At 47.5% G+C, this 10268-nt stretch overlaps 1 protein-coding gene across 1 annotated transcript; it reads right to left on the reverse strand.

Annotated features, from left to right (window-relative positions):
- Positions 1 to 9310: 9310 nt before the first annotated feature.
- LOC121833564 lies at positions 9311 to 9964 on the reverse strand. Its single transcript, XM_042286965.1, has one exon. The coding sequence runs from the start codon at positions 9962 to 9964 to the stop codon at positions 9311 to 9313; it is 654 nt and encodes a 217-aa protein (XP_042142899.1).
- Positions 9965 to 10268: the final 304 nt, after the last annotated feature.

The raw sequence follows: 10268 nt of genomic DNA on the forward strand, positions 1-10268 counted from the left end.
TGTTTTTAGAGTATTATGGATATTGGAATCCCATAACAAACCCTTATTGTAATACAGCACAATAAATGTAATGTTTTCCAATACCGTGTCCATATGGTATTGTAATACAATAAAAATATATCGTTTACCAATATCCATAATACGCTGTTCATATTTGGGTTTTCTACTAGGGTTACGCTATTCATATTAGGGTTTTCCAATAGGGACCGGCTTATTTTCCAGATTCTAGAAATCCGAATTTCCTCCGTTTCCATATGGCGGACTGAAACTCCGAATTTATTCCGGTTTAATTCCAAACCGTTTTTTTTTTGGTAGGGCACGGCTGAACAAATGCAATTTCTGCGCCTGATTAAACGGGAAAATTAACGTCACGTGAGCTCAGCACCAATTTAATTCCCCGCTAAATTCAGCGAGGAACTGAATTGGTGTTGAGGTCAAATGACGTCAATTTTCTAAGTAAATCTCGCAGGGAAACTTAATTCTACCGCTAAATCTAGCAAGAAACTGAATTGCCGGCTAAATTCTGCGGGGAATTAAATTGGTGCTGAGGTCACGTAGCGGGGAACTCAATTGGTGTTGGGGTCACGTGAGGTCAATTTTCCCCCTATATTTAGCGCGGTTACGCTGACGCCGGCGGCAACGCCGATGCCGTAAAACGTGTAGGCGGGCGCTAAGAGCTGCGCTCTAGAACTGCCTAGAAGTGCAATTAAATAGTCACTGAAGTAGAAGACCAGCTACCTCTACAGGATATTTGATGTGTCTTTATAGTATAAAAAAATGCTACGCCGACGTGTGTCGAAAACATGCTAAAATCGTCAAATTTATAGCATGAACCGTATTTTCAAGATAGCGAAAAATGTACACCTTAAGGACCCCGATTTTCGGCGAAGTTTCGTGGACTCAACGAGAAGTGTTCGCTCCACAACGATATGTTGTTTAACTTCTGGGTTGTGCCTTCCAAGGAAGTAAAGCATTTTATCTTGCGCCTTGACAACAGAGGTTTGTCTCAATTCCGTCGAATGCTAGCACGCACTGGACAGTATTAAAGATTTAAACTATGACGTCATTAGGGCAGTTAACTCTATGTGAGACTATTTTTTTTTATTTTCCTGAAAGGCAACACACTGTTATGATGGCGTTGCTGGACATTTGTCGATTGCGACGCCAACACAAAATATAGTGTCAGACGGACCACATGCACAGACGACAGTTTTTCTCTCTAAATGAAGCGTTGTGGTTCGTCATGACAGGCCAGCAACCCGGAGAACAAAAGATCAACTAAAGCCATAGCCTCCTCTATACTCACAAAGCCTGACAGTTCAACGACGGAGCCGTAGGACGCCCGGTCGCAGATTTGGAGTGAGAGGATCTGGTAGCACAGAGCATTTCTCGTGTAGTCCTGTATTCAGCGCACAGCTTTGGCAACGGCGAAAACCCAAAATGTTTTTTTTTTTTTTTTTATGCCCAACGAGAAAGGAAGCGTTAGCCCGATGAACGCGAGGAGCACGAGCGGATATTCATCGCTCGGTACAAGTGTGTTTCGGTATCTCGCCGCAGCGGGGCGCTCGTTACATGCCTCTCCTCTCATCCGTTGTATCCCGCTCTATTTTTTAACTTTCGGCGGCCGCATCTCGAAGCGATCTGCAAGCTTTGTCAGTATAGAGGAGGCTATGCTAAAGCTTCAAATCTAATATCTTGCGTCCGCAGCGACATCGATGTTGCTGACCCAAGGTGTGCCCTTTCACCGGGGACGAGACATTTCTGTGAGGAGTTAGTGAAATTATGTAAATTCTAAATGCGAAGGCGTTTTTTTATGGTGACCTTAACGGAAAATAACAGAACATGCTATGCTGTAGCCCCTCTCACAACGCTTTTGGTTTGGCATGATTCGTTGTTTTCTCATATTCATTCTCCTCTTCTTCGGCATTTGCTTGCTGCTTATGAAAAGAGTGAAAGGCCTTGCGGAAGGAGCTCCGGTTCTCTTCTCACGCAAGTCCAGATCGTGGCTCGCTCCGCGTGTCTGTCATCCGACAATAAATTATGTGATATGCGGTTGTCCCGCTGGATATTTCCGTGTCACAATCACCCCAATCATGAATAAAAGTGAGGGGCCTCCTGGATGTGCTCCGGTCTTCTTCACAATGTCTCGCAGGAAAAAGGGAAGGACCGAAGATTGCATCGCTGATCAGAACTGGAAGCGCACTGGGGCGCAGTGTGTTCGCTGTGCCATCTAGACACAGGTAAAACAGGTAACAGTTTCGCCATCAAGCAAGGCCGGACACATGCTGCCATGATGACGGCGCTGCATTTTTATTAGGTTAAAAAATTTGCAAACTAAAATATTATGCAAATTAAAACACTTTCATCAGATTAAATTATACGGGCATTTAAAGGCTACTTGCATACCCCAGGGTTTGTCTCAATTTATTCAGCAAAATACAATCTTCATGAAAGACGAACAATCCTATCGGATTTCGACATAGTCAGGAGTCAGTAACCGCTAAAATAATGGTCCGTTAGTGTCAATAAAACTCGCATTTTATTGTGATAGCGAAAAGCATTCGCCTACTTTCTGGGCCACACAGGAGGTCCCATACTCCTGCAATATGTTCCAGTCTTGCCATATATTGGATAGCAGTGTTTGCAGTCGCTTGGGCATCGGGTTTTCGTTTTTTCATCGCACTGCAAAAATAAGCAATAAATTTAGAGTTATAATATTTTTTATGACAATATTTGCAGCCCTAAATAAACCTTAAGGATAATTTTAGACAGTTTATGTGTGTTTTCAGATTTGTAAGGACCTAGAAATATACTCTAAACGACTTAATTTTCGCGGGCTCAAATTTTCGCGGGCTCAAATTTTCGCGAATTGGGCAAATGCTGAAAATTTTAAATTATTCCCGGGCTCTAATTTTCGCGAATCGAGTGTAGCTTGCGTAGCGTTGACATATTGCCCGAATTGTTCGCGGGACGTATTTTTTGCGAAGTGTAGGCGATTCGCGAAATTCGCGAAAATTAGGTCCTCGCGAAAATTGAGTCGTTTACAGTATTCATTAATCTTTTACAAGTTCATGAAGCTTACTTTTAGAGTAAAGCTAATCAGCGAAACCGAAATTGACATGTGTTTTTCGCGCAACAACGCCTCTTGTAAAATGAAGGTGACGTCAACAATAAACCCTTTGTTTCGGTGGAATATATTGTTCATTAGGGCAACTGGCGCGATGAGTTGTAGGGATGCTTTTTGTTTGAGAGCGTTCTACGGCCGTTGCGACTCCGAGTAACCTTGACCTTCGTGCTTCCTATGTGTCGTGTTTCCGTTTCCGGTCCCTGATATCAACGCTCCTGATAAGAGGCGCAGCGAGCTGCCGCGCCGCGAAGAAGCAATTCGTCAGTCACAAAATAAAGATCGCTCCCGACGGACGAGAACTTGTCTTCTTCCGGGCACCCGCATGCACACAACTGGCGACGATTGACTGGGCACTTTTCTTCTGCTCCTGCAAGGAAGTCTCGTCGATGGAGTCACCATGGCTCGTATCGGGCAAGTGGAAGCTTTTGATGAATCTTTAAGTGATTGGCCATCATACGAAGAGCGGCTTTTCTCGTATTTTGCCGTGAACAAGATAGCAGAAGCCGACAGAGTGCATGCGTTTCTTAGTGTCATTGGGCCGAAAACATATGGATTGCTAAAGGCACTAACGGCCCCGCAAGTTCCGTCAACAAATACTTTTGAGGAACTAACAGCTGCTTTGAGGGAGCATCTCACCCCACGTGTGTCAATCATTGGGGAACGTGCCAAATTTCACCGCCGTTCGCAGCACGAAAATGAATCCATTTCGGATTCTGTGGCGGAGCTTCGAAGACTATCACAGTCCTGCGAGTTCGGCAATTTCCTGGACGAGTCCCTGCGCGACCGTTTTGTATGTGGTCTGTCCCGCACCGACATTCAACGGTACTTGTTCGCGGAAGACAAGACGCTTACTTTTCAAAAAGCGGTCAAGCGAGCGCTAGCCCTAGAAGCGGCTACCCAGGACGCGCATGCGCCGGATACGAATCAAGGGAGCAACCGTTCGAGCGGTGACGTTCATAAAGTGCGAGCAGACGCCTCGCCGCAAGCGCAATCTACAGCCGCATGTTATCGCTGCGGTTCGCCAAAGCATTTCGCCAACTCATGCCCGCACGTTGCCGCTACGTGTGTTAACTGCGGAAAAAGAGGCCACCTGCTACGAGTCTGTCGCAGTGAGAAAAAGAAAAAGCAAGGTCGCGGGAAGAAAACGGAGATGCACACGCTGACGCAAGACGCAGACGGCGGTTTACTCAGCATAAATTCGGCGGCACGGCCGCCAATACTGGTCGACGTCTCTGTGGATGGGGTGCCGCTACGTATGGAACTCGACACGGGTGCGACTGTCTCCGTAGTTTTACGCAAACAGTACCAGCAGTTGTTTGCTTCGTCGTCAATGCAGCCCACGGAACGTCGACTGCGGACTTACACTGGCGAAGTCGTCAAGCCGTGTGGCGTCATTCATGTGCACGTGACGCACAACAACCAGCGACGGCTCCTGCCTCTGTATGTTTTGGATCAGCGTGGGCCTCCTCTGCTAGGACGTGAGTGGCTCGAGCACGTCAACCTGAACTGGACAGTCATTTGCGGCGTGCACCAGCTCAAGGACCATGGCTCTAGCGCTGCTAAGCCTAATGCATCGGGGGATTCAGAACCTCTACTTGAAAAATACAAGCACATCTTCAACAATGAACTGGGGAAGATCCAAGGAGAAGGCTCTCCTCGTGTTGAAAGATGACCGCCCAAAATTTCGAAAACTCGAAACGTCCCTTTTGCACTTCGTTCCGCGGTTGAAGAAGAGCTCGAAAAGCTTCAAAAGCTCGGAATCATTACGCCTGTCGCTAAAAGCGAGTTCGCCACTTCAGTAGTCCCAGTTGTTAAGAAGGACGGTTCTATACGCCTCTGCGGCGATTACAAGACAACGCTGAACCCCATTCTGGATACGGATCAATACACGCTGCCTCGACTGGACGAGATTCTTGCGGTTCTCACCGGTGGTCGCTACTTCTCGAAGATCGACCGTTATAGGGCCTATCATCAAGTCGAAATGGCGGACGACTCCAAGAAGTTCCTAACATTAAACACTCACAGGGGACTTTTCAGCGTGAACCGCCTGCCGTTCGGCGTGGCGTCGGCGCCCGCCATCTTTCAGCGTGTTATGGAGAACATGCTTAAAGACTTGCCAGGTGTTACGTGCTACCTTGATGACATTTTGATTACTGGAACTACGCACGCGGAACACTTCACCAACCTAGAAGCGACTCTCCGAAGGTTGTCAGAACGCGGTGTACGCGTCAAGCGCAGCAAATGCGTGTTTCATTGCGACCGCCTCCAGTACCTCGGGTACATCTTCAGCGCCAACGGTGTGCAGCCGACAACTGAGAAGATCGAAGCATTGCTCAAAGCTCCAGCTCCGACTAACGTCTCACAGCTACGTTCCTTACTGGGACTGATTAACTACTATGGCAAGTTTACGCCGCATCTTGCAACGCTGGCGCATCCTTTCTACAGGCTGCTTCGACAGAACGTCAACTGGTCGTGGGACTCTGCGTGCCGGGAAGCGTTTGACAAGATCAAGTCGGCCCTGTCGACTTCTCAGTCTTAGTCCACTACGACCCTAACGCACCGCTCCAGCTGGCATGCGACGCGTCGGCTTACGGCCTCGGCGCAGTGCTGTCACATGTGACGTCCGACGGCTCGGTTAGACCAATTGCGTACGCTTCTCGTACCCTTACTCAGTCTGAAGAAAAGTACAGCCAAATTGAGAAAGAATCCCTGGCCCTGGTGTTTAGTGTAAAGAAGTTTCACTTCTACGTTTACGGCCGCAGCTTCATTTTTGTCACCGACCACCTACCCCTGCAGCGCATTTTTGGACCGAAAGCTGGCATACCTGCCATTGCTGCTGCCAGGCTACAGCGTTGGGCAGTCACCCTTTCTGCTTACAGGTACAACCTGCTTTACAAGACGTCTGCAAACAACATGGACGCAGATTGTTTTTCGCGGCTTCCGTTTTTTTTCCACGGTGGAAGAACAAGCAGATGAGGAAGTTTTCTACACACTGAGGTTGGATTCCATGCCAGTGACAAGTCAAGAGATTGCAAGGCCCGTGATTCCACTCTCCGGCTGGTACTCGATTTCACATGGAAAGGTTGGCCGTCCTACATCGACGACGCCGATCTCAAGCCATTCTTCCACAGACGACATGAACTAACGGTTCATCAGGGATGCCTGATGTATGGCATGCGTGTTGTGGTGCCGCCTAAGCTGCGTCATCTGGTCATCGAGGAGCTGCACGAGGGTCACCGGGGCTACGTCCGTAGCAAAGAGCTAGCTCGCAGCTATGTCTGGTGTCCATCGGTGGACAAAGACCTCGAGACTCAAGTAAAGCTCTGCCGGGCGTGCCAGCAGCAACGTGCATCACCCGCAAACGCCCCCTTGCATCCCTGGGCGTGGCCGTCGAGACCTTGGCAACGAATACACTTGGACTTCGCGGGTCCTTTTCGCAACTGGATGTTTCTTGTAGCCGTCGATGCCAATTCCAAGTGGCCTGAATTCTGCCTGATAAAGTCTACGACCGCTGCAAGCACAGTTGCCCAACTACACGAACTTTTCAGTCGACATGGACTTCCGGAAACCCATGTCGGCGACAATGGTCTGCAATTTACTTCCGAAGAGTTCCGTTCTTTTCTCAAGATGCATGGCGTGCGCCAAGTTCTGACCGCGCCATACCATCCAAGCAGCAACGGACTCGCAGAACGTTTTGTACAGTCTCTGAAGAATGCCCTTCGAAAGGCTCCGGCGTCAGAGTCTGTTGCCGAGAGTCTGAACAAGTTTTTGCTGGCCTACCGCACCACCCCTCATACAACTATTCAGGAGACTCCGGCCTTCTTGTTGATGGGAAGAGCCCTTCGGACGCGTCTGGATGCTATGAAACCATCACTCGAAGCCTTGATTTCTGGACGCCAGTTCCAACAATCGTCTCATCGGGGAGGTCTGGACGTGCCGTTTTCAGAGAATGAGTGCGTCCTGGTGCGAAACTTCAGACATGGACCCAAGTGGTTGAATGCAACGGTGTTAAAAAGAACTGGGCCCGTTTCTTACACGGTACAAGTTACCACGTCGCATGGAGTGCACATCTGGAGGAGACACCGGGATCACTTATTGCCAGCTCCACCCTCCACAAGCAAGGCTCCGTTTGAGTCGGATGACGAGCTGTCACCAGTATTGATGCCACCTGTCAAGTACAAGCCAGCTCTCGCAGTGCCAGCAGCAACATCAGCCACGATGACAGCAGCGACAGCAGCACAAATAAGGGGACAAGTAACCTCCGCGGAGCTGTCGCAACCACGCTACCCACCGAGGACCCGGAAACCACCCGACCGTTTTAGTCCCGGTTAACTACTCTCGAATAAGAGGGGGAAAGTGTCGTGTTTCCGTTTCCGGTCCCTGCTATCAACGCTCCTGATAAGAGGCGCAGCGAGCTGCCGCGCCGCGAAGAAGCAATTCGTCAGTCACAAAATAAAGATCGCTCCCGAGGGACGAGAACTTGTCTTCTTCCGGGCACCCGCATGCACACAACACTATGCCGCTTGCCAAACGTCTTTAATCGGTTGTCGAGCTTCACAGGAAGCATGAATGATCCGGTAACTCGCGACTCTTTGTCGACGCAACGCAGTCAAATCATGCACGCGCAACTGTCTGTATAGACCCTTCCCGTCTGACGTCCCAGCGAAGTTCCGGTTTACAAAGATATTAAGCAAAGCCCCTCAACACCACTCCTTGAAACGCCAATGAAACATTTAACCACGAACTCTCCAGGTGAACGCCAAATGAACTAACAAGTTCGATATTTGTTCAAAATTTACCAATATTGTTGCAAACAAACTTGTCTGCTTTAAGACGTTAACTTTGCTGACGAGTGTTTCCTGCGGGCAACAAACCACACACTAGTTGTTTTTTTTCCCTTACAATCTCGGTTTTATCACGTTTTTTGTTTTTTTTGTATCTTGTATTCTGGCATCATTCTTGAAGATTTAGAGTAGTTGTATATGCTCCTCTTGCGGTGCACAGTACCGCATGTTGGATTCAAAGCCGCACTGCGGGAAGCGACCGTCGCTTCTGCAAGAGCCATGGATGCGCCGGTGGCTTGGCTGTGTGGCGGCGTGCGCAGCAGAGAAGATATATTGTGCGGCGACATGTGTGCCTGCGCCGTCGTCCACTCATTTGTCTCCTCTTTCTCTCTATGCTTTCGGTAGAATGCTGCAGCCGACGAAAACGTCGTACTTTCACGAGCCATACCTACACGTTTTTGTCTGGTCCGAAGTGCCCGGATGTGCCACTCGCATATCATTACTCGAGCGCCGCAGACGCGAGCTACGCTATCGTCCTCCGTGTCTTCATCCCATAATTCGAAAACATGTTTTAAAACATCTTTCGCGCTATAGAACGACGCCGTTATACAGTATCCAGTGGCTACACATAATGTTGACTGGACAAGTAATCTTCCAATTTGTTTTATTTTAATGTATGACGTATACCTTGCAAATGCAAGGCGAGAAATTAGATCAGCCTGAAACTCGACGCCTGCAAGGTCGGTTTTCCGCAGGAGGGTCACATCCAGCTCGGCGCACGCGACCACTTCTCCGCCAATACGGAGTTGGCGGCAGAATGAAAAGAAACGCAATACTCTCGCTCCAGCAGAGCCTATACAATTACTTTATGAAGATCTAATGCCCCTGAATAGAGAGAATAGATCTTTATTAAAACAAAACGTTCAAAGTGGAGATTTTAGCAGCTGCAGAACCAGCGCCGGCTACTCCAGACCATTGATTGAAATTACAAGCAGCATATAAATTTTACAAAAAAAAAAAAAGATGATGTACATACATATATACATATACATACACACATATACATATACACATATATACACATATATATATATATATATATATATACATACACACACATACACATACATACACGTACACACACATACATACATATATATATATGCAATAAAATAATCATTTACATATTTACAATATCGAAAACCCGACGTCACAGTACGTCCGACCATCCCTGGTGGGAGGCACCGTCCTTGGACTAAGCAACCGTCCTCACTATGAGGAGGTATCCACCTGGTCCTCGGACCGGCAGCCTCTAGAACGGTGTCCTGTCCCTTCCAAAAATAGGCCGCAGCACAGTGACGGCATGCCAGGAGCGTACACTATATGAAATTTGTTGTTGTCAATAGTTCTCACTTAATTTTGTGTCCTCCAGGTAATCTACAAGATACCCGATCACAGTTTGTTGGGTCCTTCGTGTGTTCCATGGACCAAGGAGTGTTGTGAGGGACAATGGGCGGTTATCGATAGTAGACATTTGTTCTCGAAGATGGTCTCGTTCATCTGTGTACCTTCGGCAGTTGATTAGTACGTGTTCTGCGTCGTCTATTTCGTCACATGTGGTGCACACAGGGGAGGTAACTTGTCGTATTCGATGTAGGAAGTGTTGTCCAAAAGGAACACCTAATCGAAGTCTGTGTATCAATGTTTCAGAAGCTCTTGAAATGTGTCTTGGCATCCAAAATTTTAAGTTAGGGTCAATCCGTTCGAGGTGGGAGTTTTGAGGAGCGTCTTTATAACAAGTAGCCTCGGATCTTTTCCTTGATGTCCTTCTGAGCAGCTTTAATGTATCTCCTTTCGTGAAAGTAATTGCAGTCTTGGTATTTATATTGTGGGCATTTTTGGCTGCCCGATCGGCCGCTTCATTTCCTTGAATGCCACAATGTGCAGGGATCCATTGAAAATTAATTTTATGTCCAGTTTCAATAGCTCTTGAGAGGTGGAAACAAATATTATTGGCAATAGATGAACTTGTTGGTGATATGTATTTTATCATGTTCAGTGCGCTCATTGAATCCGTGTAGAGAGTCCAACTGGTAATACTTGTTTTCTGAGTAAAGTAGAGAACCGCTTGCAAAATAGCAAATAGTTCTGTGTTAGTTGAGCTTGTCTTGTGTGAAAGTAAGAAGCTTTTTTCTATATTTAAAGATGGAATTATAAATGCTGCTGTAGATGATAAATCGCTTGTTGACCCATCCGTGTAGACCGCAGTAACGTCATCCGGGGCTTCAGAAAGCATTGAAAGTGTCATTTGCTTCAGCGTGGTTTGGTTTAAAGTCGATTTTTTCACAACTCCAGGT

Source organism: Ixodes scapularis, unplaced genomic scaffold (genome assembly GCF_016920785.2).
Source record: "Ixodes scapularis isolate PalLabHiFi unplaced genomic scaffold, ASM1692078v2 PGA_scaffold8__174_contigs__length_109621045, whole genome shotgun sequence".
Classification (NCBI taxonomy): Eukaryota; Metazoa; Arthropoda; class Arachnida; order Ixodida; family Ixodidae; genus Ixodes; species Ixodes scapularis.